Genomic DNA, 22,252 nt, shown 5'->3' on the forward strand with positions numbered 1-22,252 from the left:
CATGGTATTAAAAGGACTTAGGTCCAAGATAGTTAACATTTATCAGTATTCCATGTAATCACTCCTTCTGCAATGTCTAATTCTGGATATCTGACAGCTCTGATCTCAGAGGTAATGGAATTGAAGTATTGGTGAATTCTGCCACCATCTAAGGCATTAATAAATGCAGTGAATAGCTGAGGCCCAACACATTAGTGGAACACCACTAATCACATCCAGCCAATTAGAGTACTTGCCTATTATCCCAAATCTGTTCCTACTGCTGAGCCAATTTCCTAACCATATCAGTAATCGCCTTCAATTTCAGGAGCTTCAACTTTAGCTAACAATCTCTGAAGAGGAACTTTATCAAATGCCTTCTGAAGGCCATATAAATAATATCCATAGATAATCCCCTGTCCACTACTTCAGGCACCTCTTCAAAAAATTGAATTGGATTTGTCAGACATGACCTACCCTATCATATCCACGTTGACTCCCTCTGATCAGCTGAAAGTTTTCAAAATGTTTGGTCACCCTATCCTTAATTAATTAAATACTACAGTAAATTCCCAACAGACATCAGACTAGCTAACTGGTCTATAATTCTCTAGTTTCACTCTCAACTTTCAGTAGCGGTGTCAGATGTGCAATTTTCCAACCTAACGGAACAGTTCCAGAATTGACAGAGTTAGGACATCTGCAATGTTTTCACCTACTTCCTTTAAAACCTTGGATGGAAATTACCTGGTCCTGGGGATTTGTCACTCTATAGTGACAATCATCGAAGCTGCATGTAGTTCAGTATGGCTGCCTTTGCCAGTTGTGCTCAGTTGCAGTGCAAGTGTTTCTGCCTCCCAGCAACTCTGAGTTAGTGCCCCAGAAACTCCCATCTTTATCCCTCAGCCCCGAACTTCAGGTTTTGTTTTATTTTTAAAAATATGAAGTTGAGTAGAACTTAAAAACATTTTGAGAAAATTGAATTGGAAATGTGAAGCCATTTGTACATCTTGAGCTAGCAGACACAGCACACCTGCTAATCTTCACTTTTACAGTTTAATTTTAAAAAAATGTTTATAAACTCTTTGCTGACTTACCCACTCACCCAGCTCAGAGATACTCTTTTAGACAATTCCAACTAATGTACAAAACACAGCTTACATCGTTCTCACTTCTGTCTGCTCTGGTGACTGTTTCAGCTGGTGATGACACTGTTGTGGGTTAACAAGCCCTGAAAATTATGTACGCTGAATGCATGAAAAAACAGGCAGTATAAATTCTCACTGCTACATGGCGCAAGACCCATACCAAAAGGTTGTTCCCATTGCTCACTGTTTGGTTGGTGTGTAGGGCGGAGAGAGGTTTGAAAAAAGTGCTCCAAAATTAGATGTCAACTGCCAACTACAGGCTTGGTTTTGTTGGCATAGAGAGGGCTGCTAGGGAGGAACTAGTAAGATGCAGAACTTAACAGCCTGCACATCAACTTGCAAATTTTTCTACATCTGGCCTCAGCATACTGGGCTTGGGGAAGGGCACAATGATCCCACTCCTCATCATGAACCAGTGCCTGCGTTAGGAAATGTACATGTTGGTTGTGGTGCCTTTCACGCTTGAATAGCCTGACGATATTCACTGTCTAGGGTCATATGTCACCGGCCATTAGAGGGTGACAACTGCCTGTAGTACCCATACCTTCAGGACTAGAAGGGAGAGAAACTATTGTTTCATCTACCTACACAAAAAGGAGAAACCCTGCAAATTGTTCTATGCAGAAAGACTAACTGTGCACAACAACTAAGAGGGGTGAATGCAGTGCTGAGTTACCAAAGATACAAATTAAAACTGTAATGACCTCTGCAGTAATGCAGTTTAAAGGGTCTTCTCAATTTCCTGACTTGAGTGTTGCTGTTTGAAAAGATTTGCTGATCGAAGGGTTGGGCAGATGCTGACAAGTAAGTCGCTCCTGAGCTTTTGTCCCAATGTCCAGGAAGCACCTCCATTCAGGCTGCTGATGCTAAGAAAAATCACAGGAGAAACTACAAATAGGAGCCTTGCATTTCCCAGCTGTGCCATGATGCTCCAGGTGCACAACATGCTGCATCACCAGCCCTGTCGACTCTGTCCTGTCAGCTTGAGATCAACCGAGGGACTTTAAATGTAGTTTAATAAAAGAATCAATAAAGAGCTGATGGGCAGGTCTGTATAAAGTTTTCAGATCTGCCCTGCTTATTTAGAGGGTGGGAGCGGAGGGAGAGAACCAGAAGTAAACACTTTGTTCCAGGCCACCTCATCAATCAGGAGCACGGAGATCGAATTGAATCTTGAGGTGATGCATTAACCCATCAGAAACAAATCAATCACTTTAATTGAACTTAGTGCCTCTACGTATGTTCAAGAGATTTGTTGGTCAGATAGCCCCACATGGACATCAACCACACAGTTGGCGAAATTAAAACATTTCTCAAGTTCCCTGATAACACTAACAGGGTGTGTATCTGGAGACAGATTCAATTAAGGAGGATGGATGGAGCCCAGGCAGCAGTCACATCAAATTTGAATGATTTCATACACTGATGGTTTATCAATTTCCTGTTCCCAGAGAGTTCCAGACCAACAGCAGAAAAGTGTTGCTTTTATTAATCTAACAGCAACAATAATTTATTCAGCCTCGTCAATTAAATTTTTAACAAAACTTTAATTTTACTTTGAATTCTCTAAGTCTGCATATCTTTGCCTGCCATGCACAACTGGGCTGCTCTATGTCCTAAAGTCACAAGACATGTATAAGCCACCCAAAAACAATCACCCTGAAAGGAATCAACTTCACAATTCAACACAGCACTGAGCCATCCAGGCCACAAGATTCCGGGCTCAATTCCCAGCCTATTTGGTGTTTGTTCCCCCCTTTTCTTTCCCCTGTTCCATCTCCATGTCCTGAAAATTAATTTAATATTTGGCTCCCAGATTGGGAACGTGTCAGATATTAAACTGATAAGAACAGACACTACATTTGGTGTTGGCTGATCTCAATCAAGAGGCAGCAATTAAGCTGTCACAATTGGTTCAGTGCCACTGGGCTGGGATAGGGAAAGGGAGGGAGTGTGGTGTAGGAAATCAGCAAGGGCTCTTGACCCTAATTGATATCTAGTGTTCCCTAGAGGAGTGTGTATCTTGGTTATCATGAGGGCAGAATCAGGCACTGCTGTGATCCCCACTCCATATTCAACTAATCTGCTGACACTCACCATCTAAGCTGATGCAGAGAATAACAATTTGGAAAATAAATCAGAAATATATTACATGGGGAAAGTACAGCGAGGGAAGCTACATTCCACAGCATGTTAGTGTATCAAAGTGCTGTGCCACCAGCATCTCAAGTACTGCACCAGATTACATTGGGTATGGTAGCTTAGTGATTTGCTGTTTGTGGTATAAATAAACGATTTAGACTTGAATGTAGGAGAATTGATCAGTAAGTTCACGGATGACACGAAAATTGGTGGGGTGGTAAATAAGTGAGGAGGATAGCCTTAGATTACAGGAGGATGTAGATGGGCTGATCAGTGGAAAATGGAATTTAATCTGGGTAAATGAGAGGTGATACACTTGGGCAAGACAGACAAGGTACGGGAATACACGATGAATGGTAGGACCCTGGGAAGTACCGAGGATCATAGGGACCTTGGTGTGCATGTCCACCGGTCCCTTAAGGTAGCAGGACAGGTAGATAAGGTGGTTAAGGTGGCATATGGGATACTTGCCTTTATTAGCCGAGGCATAGAATATAAGAGCAGGGAGGTTATGCTGGAACTGTATAAAACGCTGGTTAGGCTACAGCTAGAGTATTGCATGCAGTTCTGGAATCCACATTATAGGAAGGATGTGATTGCACTAGAGAAAATGCAGAGGAGATTTACCAGGATGTTGCCTGGGCTGGAGAGTTTTAGTTATGAGGAGAGATTGGATAGACTGGGGTATATTTTCCTTGGAGCAGAGGAGATTGAGGGGGGACATGATTGAGGTGTACAAAATTATGAGGGGCATAGATAGGGTAAACAGGAAGGAACTTTTCCCCTTGGCGGAGGGATCAATAACCAGGGGGCATAGATTTAAGGTAAGGGGCAGGAGGTTTAGAGGGGATGTGAGGAAGAATGTTTTCACCCAGAGGGTGATGGGAATCTGGAACTCACTGCCTGAAAGGGTGGTAGAGGTAAAAACCCTCATAACATTTAAGAAGTATTTGGATGTGCATTTGCGATGCCATGGCATACAAGGCTATGGGCCTAGTGCTGGAAAATGGGATTAGAATAGTTAGATACTTGTTTGATCGGCGCAGACTCGATGGGCTGAAAGGCCTTTTTCTGTGCTGTCGATCTCTATGACTCTGTGATGATTATGGTACAGGCTACCGAGTCAAAGGTAGAGAGTTCAAATCTCACTGTAGCAAACTGAAACTGAATTCACTGTTTCGGCTGGCTGCAGGAAAGCTGCTGATTGTTGTAAAACCTCAAGAGTCTGACTCATGTCCTTAAAAGAAGGAAACCTGCCTCCCTCAAGTCTGGCCCAATATTCCCTGTAAGCTGCCCAACCATGAGGCAACCCAAAACTTTCCGCACAAGCTGCAAACAAGTCAGCCCCTTTAAAGTTACCACATGTGCATGGCCATGCGAAAAATTTAAAGGGGCCACACACCTAAACAACTCACCCGTCCACTCTCAAAAAGAGAAGTGAACGCTGGTCTGGCCCATGCGAGATTCCTGTCCCACACCATCATTCTAAGAGATGTGAGCCTCCAAGCTTTGCTTCCCACAATCCCATATTCTGCCTCTTTTGCATCTTTTCTATTTCCTATTTTCACAGCTTCTGTAACATTATTTAACTTTCATGCTTCAGTTCCTTAAGATGACAACTTTTTTTGCAGAATAGTTTAATTGGATTATCACATCTCAATTACACATGGCCAATTTATGAACAGTTCCTCGGATCCTACAGCACCTGGTACAGCTCCAATGGGAACCCACCATCCTTCAAGCCACAGCTTTTCGCAGCTGCCTCAACGAGTGAGGTCTTGAACATGGTCTATTTGGACTCCATGTCCTTGACTTCACCCGGGATACACGAGAAATTCTTCTGGAGGTGAGAGCTGAAATCATTTTGCACAGAAATGTCCACCAGACAGTCCCAGGTGACCCTCACAGCACGTTTGGGCCTCCTGTGACTGTACGGCCCACCTCCCGTGTGCAAAATCCAACTCACCACCAAGTGATCAGTTGACAGTTCCTCCCCTCGTTTCACCAGAGTGTCCAGAAAATATGGCCTTTGGTCCGATGACACAACTATAAAGTCGGTCATCGACCTTCAACCCAAGGTAATCTAGTACCAGGTATACTTCTGAGCATCCTTGTTTTCGAACATGGTGTTTGTTATGGACAATACATGACTAGCACAGGAAGTCCAATAACAACTCACCACTCGGGTTCAGATCGGGAAGGCCGTTCCTCCCCACCACCCCTCTCCAGGTATCCCCATCATTCCCCATGTGAGCGTTGAAGTCCCCCAGTAAGACGACAGAGTCGGTGGGTGGCACCCTATTGAGTACCAATCCCAGCGTCTCTAAGAAGGCCGAGTACTCCGAACTAAGTGCAAACAACAAAGTTTTCCTCTCTGAGACCCGAAGCCTCATTGAGGCGACCCTCTCGTCTGCTGGGGCAAACTACATCTGTGTGGCACCCAACTGGGGTCTTGTGGGTATCCTCATACCCACTCGGGGCCACTCCGGAGTAGGAGAGAGACCACCTCGATCGAGAAGTTTGGTTCCGGAGCCAACGCTATGTGTGAATGTGAGACCAACTACATCTATTTGGTACCTCTCCACCTCCTCCGGCTCCTTCCCCACCAATGAGGTGACATTCCATGTCCCAAGAGTCAGTTTCCATTGCCAAGGTTCAGTGTGTCTTGATCTGTCCCGCTCTTGCTCACTGCCACCGCACCTAACTCCCACCCTTTGCCTTGTGGGCGGCTCCACGAAGCCATTTCAGGCTGAGCCCAGCCACAGGCGCTCACAGGTGAACCCCACCCCCAGGCCTGGGTCCAGGGGTGGGTCCCGGTATCCCTGTTCCGGGCGAGGTTCTGTGTGTTATTTCTGGAACTATCATGGGGTCTTTGGTGGATCGCTCCTTGTCTGGAACCCCACCTTGGACCGGGAGATCCTACCTACAGATGACATAGGTCCAAGCTTCATTGGAACACATAAAACAAGGTTACAATGCTTGGGGGAGGTGGGGGGTGCCTTAAGTGCAAGAGACGCAAATTATATGTTTCAATCTCTCCAATCTGGTTTCTGGCCCCATGTAACAGCGCTGAAATTGCCCTAATCACGGTCACAACTGATGTCCTCTGTGACTGCAACCATGGTGTGTTATCTCATCTCAACCTCTGCAGATTATATTAGGGCTATACACAATATCCTCCTCCAATGCCTCTCTCTGTTGTCCAGGTCAGTGGGAATGCTCTCCATAATAAGACTGCCTATTTCCCCCTCTGTCATTTCACCCTTCTCTGCACCTGCCTCAGTCCATCTGCTGCTGAAAACGTCATCCATGCTATCAACATCTCGAAACTTGACTATTCACTGCTCTCTTAGCCAAGCTCCCATCCTCTACACTCTATAAACTTCACCTCATTCAAAACCTCCACTGCATGTACGCTATTGTGCACCAGGTCCCACTGATCTGTCATCTCTAGACTCACCGACTTATATTGGTTTTCAGTCCCCCAACACCTCATCCTGGTGTTTAAAACCTTTCTTGACCTTGGCCTTCATTCAGTTCTACATCCCTCTAGATCTCACCATTCCTCCAATTCTCGCCACTTGTTGTATTCCCCCGACCTCTCTTTGCCCCACCATCGGTGGCTTTGGTTTCAACCATCCAGGCCCCATGTTCTGGAATTCCCTCCTACTGTCCACCTTACTCTTCTTCTTAAAACCACTTCTTTTACTAAGCTTTTGATCACCTGCTTAATATCCCTTTCTTTGGCTTGATGCCCATTTGGTGCACTGTACCTTCTGTGAAGTGCCCTAGATGTTTTTCTACATTAAAAATGATAAATTAAATTTGTTGCGATTTTAAAAATTGGATGATAGAATTTACTTACCACAGCGCTAACTCCATAGGTGGGAGCAGGAGCAAGTGTGTGATAGGGGTCTGCAGTGTAAACACGACCATAGCTGAAAAAAAAACATTTGAAATATCAAAGCAGAAATAAAATGAAATCGATGCATCACTTCAGGTACAAGGAAAGTTACTGGAGACATATTTACATACATTGTACAATGGCAATCAGGCATTATCCTCCCAATTCTGCCACTTAAGTCATGTGTGCCATGTGCACTCTACACAATTAATCTAAAAAATGGATAGCCAGACAACATAGCAAGGAACCCCGCCCCCCAAGAAAAGAGTCTGTGGAAACAACTGAGGGTTCTTACTATGTGAAGGCTTTAAAGAATGATACAATTCTATCTTTCTTTACATATCAAATGCCCACATACCACTGAAAAGTGAGCCAGTATGAACTCACTAAGAATGGAAGGTCCACTAGCCCTAGATTAATGCCTGTGACCAACAGTGACCTGCTAAACTGTAAATCATCCTTGACAGACGGGTCTAAACAATGGTGGTTTGTAAAGGTATGCGAGCTACTTCAAGCGGTTGCTTTATAGATACTTTCAACCAAGACTCATTTGAAATGTACCCAGGAAGTCACAGTTGAACTCAGAATATAGAACCATAGAACACTACAGCACAGAAAACAGGCCATTCGGCCCTTCTAGTCTGTGCCGAAATATTATTCCGCTAGTCCCATTGACCTGCACCTAGTCCATAACCCTCCAGACCTCTCCCATCCATGTATCTATCTAATTTATTCTTAAAACTTAAGAGTGAGCCCCTTTCTACCTACGAGGTGGCAATGCTGAAGAATGCATTGCATCATTCACTCAGGCAGTTTCTGTACAGGGGTGGCTTTTCCAACAATTATAAAGAATCACCTTCATTTTGGAGTGCATATGCAGATAACAAAAAACTTCCACAGTCAAGACTGTTTACCAGCTCAAGAGTCAGAAGTAGCGAATAAATGGTTTGAACAGAGGAAAGAAAATCCAAAATAAAACTTTTATAGTTACACCAAATCAGGGCAGGGCATTTCACCATCAGTGCCTGCATCATTCAGTTTTAGCTTAAATCAATTTGGCATGATATATTTTTCCACTCTAGACATTTGAGCCACACGAATGGAGATATTTAAACATCATTTTACAAGTAGAAAACACCAAAAAAAAAAGCAAATAGGATTTTGGATTTTATTCATGAAGGTGTGCACATTGAATACAAAGACAAGGAAGTGATGTTGAACATTTTGTTTGATTATGTTTCTGTGAAGCACTTGAATATGGTAGATTTCTCCACATTAACACACTATATAAATGTGAGTTGATGTTGAATTTGTGTGAGACATTGATTAGGCTACAGTTAGTGCTTTAAAGGCATTTCTGGGCACCTCAATATAGAAAGAATAGAATCATTGAAAGGATATAGTGGAGACTAAATAGAGTATCTGGAATAAAGTTTTCAAAAAATTACAGCTCTTTCCACCAGAACAAAGATGATTAAGGGGGGATTTTAGCATAAAAAGTTTTGAGAGGATAAATAGTGAAAGATTATTTTGTCTGGTTGGTAAATCAGTAACCTTTGACATTACCTTCCAAACACCTGACTTCTACCATCTAGAAGGACAAGGGCAGCAGATAGATGGGAACACCACCACCTGGAAGTTCCCCTCCAAACCACACACCATCCTGACTTGGAAATACATCGCTGTTCCTTCACTGTCGCTGGGTCAAAATCCTGGAACTCCCTTCCTAACAGCACTATGGGTGTACCTACACCACATGGACTGCAGCGGCTCAAGGTGGAGGCTCACTACCACCATCTCAAGGACAATTAGCAATTGGCAACAAATGCTGGCCTAGCCAGAGACGCCCACATCCTGTGAAAGGGTTAAAAAAAATCAAGAGACAATAGCTCAGGAATATTGCCTGGGATGAAACATTTAAGTTATGAAGAGAGGTTGGATAGACTTGGGCTGTTTTTGTTGGAGCAGAGAAGACTGAGGGGCGACCTGATCGAGATGTACAAGATTATGAGGGGCATGGACAGGATGGACAGGGAGCAGCTGTTCCCCTTAGTTGAAGAGTCAGTCACGAGGGGACATAAGTTCAAGGTGAGGGGCAGGAGGTTTAGGGGGGGATGTGTGGAAAAAATTTTTTACCCAGAGGGTGGTGACGGTCTGGAATGCGCTGCCTGGGAGGGTGGTGCAGGCGGGTTGCCTCACATCCTTTAAAGAGTACCTGGATGAGCATTTGGCACGTCATAACATTCAAGGCTATGGGCCAAGTGCTGGTAAATGGGATTAGGTAGGTAGGTCAGGTGTTTCTCACGTGTCGGTGCAGACTCGATGGGCCGAAGGGTCTCTTCTGCACTGAGATTCTGTGAATATCATGACAACAAGGGGTGTTAAAAGGATTTTTCCCCCACAAAGGGTTATTGAACATGGAATATAGTATCATAAGGCATTATTAAGGCAGAGTCCATGAAGTCATTTAAAAGGAAATTGGATAAGTGTTTGAAAACAAAAAGTACATAAAAGACTTGGAGAAAGATCTCCGGTTAACGTGTTAGCATTGGCACAGCAGCCTGGGGCTGAATGGCCTTCTTTTGTGTTGCTATTTATATTATTCCAGGAGAGATATCTCTGAAGGACCAGGCTTAAATCACAAGGAATGATTGTAAGATCAAATTACTTTACACAAATGTAAAGGCCAAGAAGTGATGGGAAAGCTTCCTTTTAAAACAGCCCCTGTAAGGTCCAAACCATGTCAAAAAGGTGATCGGAGAAGGATCCTTGTCTCCCAGAAAATTACTTATGGAATTTATAGCATATAATCAACTTGCAAGTGTTGCTTTTGAGAAATGTCTTCAGAAAGCCTATGTCCAGGATAATGGAAATGGTCAAGCTCCAGAGGACCATAAAACAGCATGATTAAAAAACTTTCTTTCCCAATTGCCTAGGGGCTCTCCCATTGCTGCTGCAGCCAATAAACAATCTCTGTAGTTATGGTGTCTTCCAAGAAATCCTATTAGGTTCTTCCCTTGAGTTTCACCTCATAGTAGACTGCACTACTCCCAAATAGTGCAAAAATCAGGACAGAAGCCCTAGTGAGGCAGTAGGGAGAGGTTAATATTGGAGTGTTGCGGCAAGGGTACCAAAAAGAGGATTTGATCATTGTTTTTCAGATCCTGCTACATGCATGTGTCACAGAACAACAACACTTATTTATATAGCACCTTTAATGTAATAAAATGTCCCAAGGTGCTTCACAGGAGCGTGATGAAACAAAATATGTCACCAAGCCACATAAGGAGACTTTCGATCAAATGACCAAAAGTTTGGTCAGAGGTAGGTTTTAAGAAGTGTCTTAAAGGAGGAAAGTGAGGTGAAGAGGCAGAGGTGCATAAAAGGTATTCTAGAGCTTAGGGCCCAGGCAATTGAAGGCACAGTCACCAATGGTGGAGTGATTAAAATCCGATATGCTCAAGAGGCCAGAATTGGAGGAGCAGGTATTTTGGAGGGTTGTGGGTTTGGAGTAGATTCAGAGATAGGGAGGGGTGAGGTCATGAAGGATTTGAAAACAACGATGAGAACTTTAAAATCAAGACGTTGCTTGATTGGGAGCCAATGTAGGTCAGTGAGCACAGGGGTGATAGGCAAATGGGAATTGGTTTGAGTTAAGAGAGCAGAGTTTTGGATGACCTCAAGTTTATGGAGGGTATCGTGTAGGAGACCAGACAGGAGTGCATTGGAACAGTAGATTAGAGGTATGAGGGCTTCAAGCAGATGAGCTGAGACAGTCAGGTGATATTACGGAGGTGAAAATAGGTGGTTTAGTGACGTGCAAATAGGAGGTCAGAAGCTCATCTCAGGGTCAAATGTGACACAAAGGTTGTGAACAGACTTGCTTAACCTCACACTGTTGGGAAAGGGATAAAGTAGGTAGCCAAGGAACAAAGTTTGGAGTGTAGACTACAAATGATGTCTTTAATCTTCCCAATATTTATTTGGAGGAAATTTCTGCTCATCCAGTACTAGATGTTGTATAAGAAGTCTGATAGTTTAGCAACGGAGGAGGAATTGAGAGAGGTGATGGTATGTAAAAACTAATGCTGTACATTCAGATGATAGGTGTTAAGGGGCAGCATGTGGATGAGAAATAGGAGGGACCAAGGATAGATCCTTGGGGGATACCAAGTAGATGATTCCATCTGCCTGGCCTGTGGGTGCCTGAGGCTTGGCCTATCTCAAGATGACAATCCTGGATAGACACAATGCTTTGCTAGCAACCTTTATAATGTTCCAATTGCTCTTTAGCTTGCTCATTAAATAAGACACTTGCCATTAAGATACGAATAATGGTTACTTGAGAAAGGCAGTGTAATGACTGCTGCTTGTGAAACCATATCCCAGTGAGCAGTCAGTTCCTTCAGCATGAGGAAGTATGGCAGAAAAATTGTCAGAAACCGTTAAAAGAGAAATAACATTTTTAAACCGTCCTTTGTCTCTCCTGATTTTTCTTTTTATCTAGTCTCTGATCTGACAATCATTTCATTCTAGCCTTTATGTGGAGGATGAAGAATGACACCGTCTCCAGGCTAATGTACAGTGTTAGTGGTTCACTCACTAATGGATAATTCACTCAAAGCACTCTCAGTAATGCAGCCTATATTCTAACAACCTTTGACAAGTCAGTCTGAGAAATGATGCATTTTGTTTACGGTTCCTGAGCAGAGAACCTCCATGTTGTAAAGTCCAAAGTGAATAAATGCAGGCTGGAGCAGCACGGTGATATCTCCCCGAAAAGAGAGCTCACCATGACAACAAAGAATAGGCATCCTTCCTGCTACGACGAACGTTGCAGAAGCAGAGAATGAAAAGAGTGAGAGACAGATAGACCTGGTTCTTACCTGTCACTGTATGCAGTGGCAGTAGCAGTTGCTGGCTGTGCATACCTGTAGGCTGCATATCCACCCTGGAACAAACAAGATGATGGCTAAGAACACTGCTACATGTTCACACGCACACACCAAAACAATGGCAAAAAACTGCATTTGTTTCATATATTACAAATTTTAGAGTAAAAATTGATGCATGTATATTTGTTGTTAGTACTGCAGATTTAAACTTCTTTTTGATTTTCAGAATAATAGTATAAAAATTTCTTCAGTGGCAACATTTTAAAGAGCTGAGCATCTAATTCTCAAAGTGTTAGCTTCAAAGATTTAGGTAGACTGTCAAGTACAATTGGTTTGACTCTTTGCTGACAGTCCCTAACTCGCTGCTGTACAATTAACCTGGGAATCAGCTAAAAGTACCATCCTTCCTTCACTTAGGATTTCTACCGAATAAGCCTCCACCTCCTCCAACTCAGCATGTGCAAGTAGTGACTTTGCACACTTCTCACCAATGTGAAACTAACGTGGGTGATGGTTGATACTTCTATTGTTTGCCACTGGCTGTTGACCTCTATCCTTTCTTAATGGCCTATAGGTAAAGCCTACCCACTCACCTTCAGGTAAATAACCTTTCCTCTCAGCCAAGTTAGCAAGTAAAATATGGAATGAAGGTGGGGAGAAAGATTGAGTGCTGCCAATTAACTGGGGTGCAACAAAGAGAAGCAGAAATCCACTTAAAAAAAGTTTTAAACATCCAATTCCATCAATGCCAATCACCCTCTGCTAAACCCAAATCTCTCTATAGAGCACTGGGGAACAGTTCCAATGGTTGCAGCATCCCTCCTGACCCAATTGGTCAGTCCTCAATGAAGTGTGACAGGGAGTGTCAACAGACCAAGTGTAGCTGTCTTCACAAAGAGAACACAAAGTCTGCAAAGGGGTATAGATAAATTGAATGGGCAAATATTCGGCAGGTGGGGCATAATGTGGGAAAATGCGAGATTGTTCACTTTGGTAGGATGAGTAGAAAATATTATTCTTCAGATGGAGGCAGACTGCAGAATGCTGTGGTACAGAGGGATCCGGTGTCCTCATACATGAATTACAAAAAGTCAGCATGGAGGTACAGCAAATAATTAGGAAGGAAAATGGAATGTTGTCTTTTATTGCAAGGGATGGAGTATAAAGGAGGGAAGCCTTGTTACAGCTGTATAGGGCACTGGTGAGACTGCATGTGGAATACTGCGTACAGTTTTGGTCTCCTTATTTAAGGAGGGATAGTCTTGCATTGGAGGCAGTTCGAAGAAGATCCACGAGGTTGATTCCTGGGATGAAGGGGTTATCTTATGAGGAAAGGGTGAGCAGGTTGGGCCTATACTCACTGGAGTTTAGAAGAATGAGAGATGATCCTACTGAAACATAAAAGATTCCGAGGGGGGTATGACAGGGTAGATGTTAAGAGGATGTTTTCACTCGTGGGCAAAACGATAACTAGGAGGCACAGTTTCAAAATAAGGGGTCTCGCATTTAAAACAGAGTTGAGGAAAAATTTAAGAAGGTAGTTAATCTTTTGAATTCTCTACTTCTCTAGCGAGCAGTGGAAGCTAGGTCATTGAACATATTCAAGACTAAGTTAGACATGATTTTGATCTACAAAGGAGTTGAGAGTTATGAGGGGTGGGGCAGGCAGGCAGGCACAATGGGCTAAATAGCCTACTCCTGATCCTATTTCTCATGTTCTTATGTATGTACTTCCAATCTAACTGCTATCAACTAACTCAGTACAATGAGAAAGTGCACAAGCGGAGTTACCAACAGACCATCGGGATGGAGGAGAAAATGTATTTTAGTGAAGAGGAATTCTCTAACAGATGTGCAAAAACTAAAGCAGATTTGGACCCTGCTAGGAATTTATTTAATATCATTGCCAAACTGATTTGAGGAATAATTGTCTCTGCAGCTCAAATATGTTAGATTACATTAAAACAAATGCAGTTTTAAAAATGTATTTAATATGCAAGTACAAATGAGTTTTTATTTTCTAAACAATCAAGCTGTGGTATCTGTCAATCAGGAGGAATCGGAGCATGCGAATGTCCGAATCTACAGCACTAGCAATCACCAACCAAATGATCCACAGACTAACTCTGGGCGTCCCAGCATTCTCCAGAGGACGGCCCTTAGCCCTATTTGCTATGGCAAGCCGAGTGAAGGAAACAGCCTGGATTACTAGAGCGTGCAGCCACGATTCTCAGTATTATATATATATATATATAAAAAAGATGTATATATGAAAATGTAATAAACATTCACGATCACCATTCACTCATTGCAGCCTCTCCCGCATACCTAAGAGGTTAAACGTTCACGTCAAGCAAACCACATTAAAAGTTCTTGCTGCAGTTAGAGGTGGGAGCTGAGATACTAACCAAGATTGCTTAAAGTAGCAGCTGCCTGCTGGGAATGATTTTTAAACACAACATTTTATTACTGACCAGCAAAAAGGGGGAAAAATTGAAATAGTTATATCCAACACTAATCTTCTCACTTGTACAATTATGATCTACAAAAGGTCCTAATTTATCTTGAATCCTATAAATGGCAAGTTCCACTAGATTAGTAGATTTTAACTGCATTGGATGATTGGAATAAGAGGGATTGTGTGGCAATCACAGTTGTATTCATCACGCAACTTTTACCACTTTGCCGGGTTATCTGCTCCTAATTCAAGACGGGTGGTCGTATGGGAGCAGTGCCTCACTGTGTAAATGCACTGCCTGATGTCTAACTGAATCACACAAATCTTAAAGGACTCCACTTCATTTTCCAGTTAGTGCTGCATTAGGGGTATCAAGTGGGGTGATAGTTGGGAGACCGTAAACCGCCAGAATGTCTACGGACTAGGGAGGGAAAATCAGCAGGGGCTACTACTATGCCATGCACCTGCTGGATGTGTACATGAGAAAGAAAGCAGTATCTGGCTCAGTTGGAGTGCCCTCCAAAGCTGAATGACTTCCTCATACTTACTGTCTAGATTCACACATGAAGAAAAGGCACTTGGTTAAGGTATTGAAGGATTTGCAAAAACAATACCTAGCAACAGTCAGCACCTTTCTAGAGGAAAGAAAATGGGTGGGGGGGGGGGGGGGGAGGAGGAGGAGGAAGCATCCCTTTCAAATACCAAAGAGTGGTATTAGTGAAGGCTGTTGGATGGACTGTCTGAACCACCCACCTCCAAAAGAAACGTGGTAGAATTAAGGGATTTAAAAAAAAATCGACACAGATAACTATAAAATATGTAACAATTCAGACTCGCCTGTATCATTACCAGGGACACTGCCCTACATTAATAAATCAAATTCAGTTTTTATTCGACCAGATTCTGGAAATTTTAACCAGTGTTTTGGGGATCATATTCCACAATTGCATCGCCATGAAAACAGAAAATCAGCGGCCTTGAACAATCCCTACACAGGCTACACATGGAAAGTAATCAAAAAGCAATAACTGAACCTGAAGTGCATTTAAATATTTATTGTAAATACTTAATAGTATTTATACTAGGAAATACTTAATCTGCTGAAGCTAGCCACTGAATTGAGACTTAGCATCATGTGCATGGGAACATGAATTGATGGAAAAGGATGGTGTGTTTAGGCCCTTATGTGCTGGAGTGAATGAAAGTGACTTGGTTCATTGGAATTCAATGCTGGATCCCAATAGGTTTTATCTACACTCTCCTGCATGATTAATGTACTGCAGGCTGGTTTCACATTACCCACTGATATTGCTTCCACTCTTTTAAAAGGAGAAATTTTTATCACCTCATTCATCTCTCTTATTACAGACATGTGTCTTTAAAGATTTCCTCCAAGCTCCAATGTAAACAAGGCTACTGTAATTCTGTTTCCTGTGACTTCGAGACCCTAACATTCCAGACTTTCATCAGTCTACTGAAATTGGTACTGGATTGCAAAGTACATTTAAACAGCCATTCACGCCCGCAACCAGGCGAATTTATTGCTGAGAAAGGGGTAAAAGGTTGAAGGACGAGTCATCCTGGGCCTCTCTAATGCAGTCCCAACTGCACAGGTCCCCATTGGGCTTTCTAGAGGTCTGAAAGAAAACAAGTCACTTTCCCATTGACCTCTTGGTCATGGAATGGGGTGTGGGAGAGGTTTTTTCCCCCCAAAAATAGAAGTAGATTTTATAACGATCTCCTACTCGTACTAACTAAATGAGGTGCCAAGCCTTGGCAGAACACTGTTCTTTCAACTTCATATCCAAAACCCCATGCCACCAAAATAAACGAGATAAAAGTAATCTTCCTTGGATGAATCTTCGGCATTGCATTGTTACACTAACCTTTAATCAGACCAACATGATGAAACACTCCCCTTCACAGCTCTTTTAATGATTCAAAGTGAAATGCGTTGAGTTGGTGATAGACATGGACCCACACTACAAACCTACCAATTATATTCATTAGTAGGGGATTCTTCTTTCAAGTTTGTGTTATCTCATGGTGAAATTAGTGCACTCTTCAGGAATGCTTTTATCTCCATTTGGTGCCTGCTCCCATCCCTAACTGCAGTCTTTGCTGTTAGTAGGATTTGTCACTGCAATCCACAATCTGTGCGATTGGTCTCTTCACACGTTTCTATCATACCTGCGGTAACTTACTGCTATACACTGGTTCCTGATACACTATTCTATAATAAAACACAGGGAAGAACATTGGCGACGAGGCTGGAAAAGAAACAACTGAAAAGAAAGAGACCCTCCTTGGATAAAGCCATTCTATTATTGGAGGATGCTTTATGCTGATGAACCTTTAACACTAGGTTTATAAAACAAGAGACATTCATAGGCTGCACAACTACACACATTTGAAATGTTTGAACACTTGTTAAAATTTACTCTTGAGCACCTGTCACAACATTTCTTTTGCCAACTGTCTCCAGTTTCCATTTACAGATCAAAGGTGATGGATTTGATTTCAAAGTCAAATGTACACACTATACACCAGCATTCCTCAATAAACATTTTGGCTCAATTTAAAATAAAAAAAAATCAAAGAACACAGATTTGGTGAGCAATACTACAAGTCTTAACTGTTTTTTCAAGGTGTTCATTACACCATCGGTGCAGTATAAGAACCAGTGCACCAAAGGTCAACTTTATTCAATACTTTCTTCTTGACATTATTGCTTTTGCATGATATTCCAAAAGAAGCTCCATTCCCTCGAATGTGTAATGCTTGAAAGGTTCACAACACTATATACTGTAAATAGCAATAAAAGAAACCTGACTTTTCTGTTGAGGGGTCTGGTGTATCAAATTTAAATAAATGGATGAAGAAACCAGTTAACTACGAAATTAACACCTACCAGATGTGGGAGAAAATACACAGCTGGAGAAAATATTAGCACACTGGTTTAAAGAATGGCTTCATCAACAGAAGGGTGACAATGTGAAATAGTGGTTATACTTACATAGAGATCGGCACCATAAAATCCATCCTGGTAAACCACACTGCAGAGATGCACACAGAAACACTCTGATTACTGCAATTCCAACATGCAGGGCTAATATAGGCAAGGTTTGTCACAAGAACTCTATGGAGTGCTCAAATTTCCGCTAAAAATTATTCACAGTTTGAAAGCAAGTGTTTTCTTCATTTCAAAATAATCGACATATCCTTTTCAGACTTCATTGCTACCATCTATTTAGTAGGAAACAATCACAGCACAGGCAGGGCAGTTGCCATTTCTATGCACCCGACTGCACAGTAAAGAGAGGAGTGGGTGGAAGGGTTACAGGGTATAACCTGGCAGTCCCATTACACTTCAGTTGGTGAGACATCTTATTACTATTCCAGCAGGGATGGGCATCATAGCCAAGTTCTGTTGGTCAGGAAAGAGGGAATGAAATTGAGGCAAGAACTTAAGGAGATTTACAGGTGCTTCTTCATTTACATGGTTTTCTTTTCTCTGTGTGCTTCCCCCACTGTTACAGTCTATAATGAGAGTTAGGCTCTGTTGTCAAACTTGGCAGCATTGTATAACAGACATTAAAAAAAAGTAATCGAAAAGGATAATGGAATGTTGGCCTCCAGGAGTTTGGAATTCAAAATCAAGGAAATGATTGTACTGAACCTTGGTCAGATGTGTGGTAACTGTGCTCATTTTTGGGCATTGCACCTCATGAAGGATAGACTGGTCTTGGAGTGGTTGCAGCAAGATTCACCAGAATGAAACCACAGATTCAAGGGATAAGTCATGAGGATAGATTATATAAACTTGCCTTGCGTTCCCTTGAGTTTAGAAAGTTATTGGATGATCAAATTGAGTTGTTTAAAATGATAAAAGGATTCAATAGGGTAGAGAGAAACTATTTCCAGATTAATCTTTAAATTAAGGGTTGGTCATTTAGGAGCAAAATCAGGAGCACTTTTCACGCAATGGGGTAGAGGAAATCAGAAACTTCTTCTCTCAAAATGCTATGGATGGATTTTGGGTCAATTGGAATTTCCAAGTCCAAGAGAGATTTTTACAAAAACGAAATACTATTGATGCTAGACTAAAAATGCTGGAAATACTCAGGAGGTGAGGCAGCATCTGTGGAGACAGAAACAGAGTTAATGTTTTCGGTCAATGGCCTTTCATCAGAACAGACTGATATCTTTACCCAACAAAAATCTAAAGATATGGACCATAGAGCGGGGGAAATGGAATTGAGATACAGATATATTTGAACAGGGGAATAGGTTTGAAGGGCTGAATGGCTCACTTCTGTTCCTTTATTACAGAGAAAACCAATGGGACACTTTTTTTTACTTCAAGTAGAGGCTTTAATCAGGCAATGGATTTCTAGGCCCCTTTTTCCATGTAATGTAAGGCTGACAGTCAAGAAAGGTTAGGATGTTTACATTGAGGAATCCAGCTGATAAAGAGACTCATGCTGCTGTGCTATAAAGGAACTTCACGTTCTAACTGTTTACTGTCTCTAAAGTAAATCCAAAATTTCAGAAGTGGATGTCAGTATCACCAAGTTATTCTTTTTAAATGCAAATTGAGTCAAAAGTGCTCCCAAAAGTACTGCTTATAACAAGTAATTTATTTATTAATTTTGAATTATAATGTATATTATAGAGAAATGAACACTTAGAATTAAGGAGCCTCTCACCCCAGGCTCCTCTGATTTGGCTTTTAGCACCCTGCAATTGTTGTAAATTCAATGTTCCCATGCTTCTCCTCACTTGAGACAAACCTTCCCGCTCAGCCATCAGTGACAATGTTAGCCAACATAAATTATCCACATGCTTTAGCTAGAACAGGCTTAAAGAATAGTTTTATATTAAAACATGCTTGTGCTAAAGGCTCCTTCAAGGAGAGTTGAAAATTTAAGAATACTTCTGCAGTACATAAAGGATATTTGCTGCCAATCAGTCCTGGAAAACAACGTAATTTTTGATATTTCGGTTCCCTACTTGCCTTTGTATCCACATGTTCACACCAACTGAGAGGCAGGCAGCTCAGCTACTCCAGGATGGTCACTTGTAGAAGGGGGTGACATGCTGTTCTACTGTGGAGGGAAGTACTCACTCCACTTGGCCTGAGCCTGGGGAACTCTGCAGGCTAACAGCAAGCATCAAGCCTATGCACGAACACACTGTGGCAACACCTAAGGTTTTTTTTTGCTTTATTTATATCTACATGAAGATTTTCCGACTAAATGGAAAGAATTTGCCACAGCACGAAACACTGACTGTCATTGACATAACATTAATAGAACTGGCTTCACAGCCAAATGCATGCAGATCAAATTGCAAAAACTTTGAAGTTCTGTGTCACAGCTGAAGGTTCGCTATCTAAACTACCCAGTGGTAAGAGGTGGGAAATAGACTGACATCAGCTCCATGTCATCAATAATTGGCCACAATCACAAGAAACGTAAATTGATCATCTCTCTATTGGGCATGGCTGAATTACAAATAATTAAGGAAACAAATTTAATACTTCAACGGATTAAAAGAGTTCAGCAATGTACATGAATCGGAGAGGAAACAGCATCTTTTTCGATTTGTTAACTTATACAATCTAATTATGCTTAATTCAGCTCAGAAAAACTACATTTAGGGATAATGCATAGATGATTCCAAATCTACAAATAAATCAAGTAAATTTCCTCTTGTTTTAAGAAGTAAAAGAAAATGTATTGTGGGTAAGGTTTTGTAATTCATGCTTTCTTAAGACTGCTCATTTTACAGCTGGCGAAGATAGAGGAATATTGTATTAGACTTTTATATCTTACATGTTTGTTACATCTAAAATGCTTTGCTTCAGTTTTACAAAAATCAAAAATATATTTTTAGGACCTTAAAGTAAACCACTAATCTTTCCAGTGTTGTTGATCAGAGGCACATGCGAGGAAGATCAGTCACCCCAAGCTCAGTAGCCACATGTACTGTAGATAGCAGATCTCAGAGTAAGTGGATGGTCACAGGCAGTGAGTGGAGAAGACATGAGCAGAAAACCTCACTGTTCAAGGTGCAAATTTAATGAAGTGTGCAATTTTCACACCCGATTGGAAAGGGGAGCCAAAAGCACAGCATTCGTAAAGCAGTTAGGAATAAACACCCTCAAAAATAGCCTGTATAGCTTGGCATTACTAAAGTAAAAACACAGAAATCTATGATATTAATTTTCAAAGCTGAACCAGGGGCTTGTAATTCACTACTATAATTATACAACAATTAATTTGATAATTTCTATTTTAATAAAGGGATAACAGTCCATGGGTCATATCCTCCAGTTATCCGGAATCATTCCATAGTATTCACTCCCTTAATTATTTGAATATTTGGAATAGCATCGTAACTGCAACTGTACAATCTATGAACTTTGTGGGAGACAGCAAAATGTGGCTTAACTTGGTTAGTCTCTTCTCTGCTTAATTCATAGACTGTCAAGTGCAACAGGATATTACTGCGTACAGTAATCACCACAGCATCGTTGTGGCACACCGGTATGATCAATGCACTACTTCATGAATTTTCTATATTAAATTCAACCTCAGTTAGAGCAAAACACTAAGCTTGCCCAATGGCCTGTGATGAAGGGAAATGGGTCAATCTGGGGTTCTCTTATATACCAGTTAGGGCGGCTAAGAACAAATTGAAAAATTGAGACATTAAGCAAGCAATATAAAATGTTCAGAATAACTGGGGACAACAACGAGGTTAGATTTGGTGACATTTGGAAACTCCATGCAGAAAGATGGTTAATTAATTTCCAATTAAGTCTCCTTACCCTCCATAGGCTGGAATGGCGGTGGGGGGCGCTGCTGCACGGAATGCACTGTAGACTGCACGACCTCGTCCCCTCAGGGCACCTCTCAACGCAGCTGCAGTGGTGGCTGCTTGATATGGGAAACCAGGAACTAAAGATTTGGGGAATGGAGGACACTGTTGTAAAACACTAGTTTCAAAGAACTAACAAGAAAACCAAACTTTCCATGAAAGGAAACAGTGGTTGTGACAATCAAAAACCAGTCGAAGTGTGACAATAAAAATGTACTGGCAAGCATACAGGTACTACAGGTACTACTATAAGCTAAAAGGGCTTTGCACTCATAAATTTAGCATTAGAAGGCTTGTTTATACAATGCAAAATATGTTTGTGTTATTTTGTCTGTAGTATACTGATATTGAAAACAAAAACAGAAACAGAAATACCTGGAAAAACTCAGCAGGTCTGGCAGCATCGGCGGAGAAGAGCACAGTTGACGTTTCGAGTCCTCATGACCCTTCTCCGCCGATGCTGCCAGACCTGCTGAGTTTTTCCAGGTATTTCTGTTTCTGTTTTGGATTTCCAGCATCCGCAGTTTTTTGTTTTATATATATATATATATACACACACACACTGATATTGTCTTGGTGTAAAGTACACCTGAAACTTTGAGAGAATAAGCTACTAATCATATACAAACAGGAACTTAAAAATAATTGTTTCTTAATTAAGAAAAAGTGGCACTGGATCGTGCAATGCAGCTGTCACTGCTCTTTCATCTGTAGGATCCTGCTTCATGGGATGAAATATTCTGTGTTACTACATGTCAGGTTTCTAGGTAAAATGGAAAGTCTCAATCCAATGCGCAGCACCAAGCAAGGCTGCCGAGTGGGGGAAGGATCTGAGGGTAAT

The 22,252-nt window shown here is 41.7% G+C and overlaps 1 protein-coding gene and 1 pseudogene across 12 annotated transcripts in view; both read right to left on the minus strand.

The window, feature by feature from the left end:
- Nucleotides 1-22,252, minus strand: part of LOC144669472 (RNA binding protein fox-1 homolog 1-like) — a 304,542-nt gene that overhangs the window by 3,754 nt on the left and 278,536 nt on the right. For 5 of the 12 annotated variants that reach the window (XM_078531933.1, XM_078531930.1, XM_078531939.1 and 2 more), the window contains 5 exons: nt 21,362-21,491; nt 16,717-16,759; nt 12,060-12,124; nt 7,135-7,207; nt 1,836-1,993 (listed from right to left, as the gene is read on the minus strand). In XM_078531933.1, coding sequence (XP_078388059.1) covers nt 1,862-1,993; nt 7,135-7,207; nt 12,060-12,124; nt 16,717-16,759; nt 21,362-21,491 — 443 coding nt within the window. In that variant the 3' untranslated portion in view covers nt 1,836-1,861. Of the gene's footprint in view, nt 1-1,820; nt 1,994-7,134; nt 7,208-12,059; nt 12,125-16,716; nt 16,760-17,542; nt 17,583-21,361; nt 21,492-22,252 lie in introns of those variants that run through there. The other 7 variants (XM_078531941.1, XM_078531942.1, XM_078531934.1 and 4 more) reach the window with 7 other exon arrangements.
- LOC144669863 (U2 spliceosomal RNA) lies at nt 2,823-3,032 on the minus strand (annotated as a pseudogene).

This window comes from Cetorhinus maximus, chromosome 29 (assembly GCF_964194155.1).
Source record: "Cetorhinus maximus chromosome 29, sCetMax3.hap1.1, whole genome shotgun sequence".
In the NCBI taxonomy this organism is placed as follows: domain Eukaryota; kingdom Metazoa; phylum Chordata; class Chondrichthyes; order Lamniformes; family Cetorhinidae; genus Cetorhinus; species Cetorhinus maximus.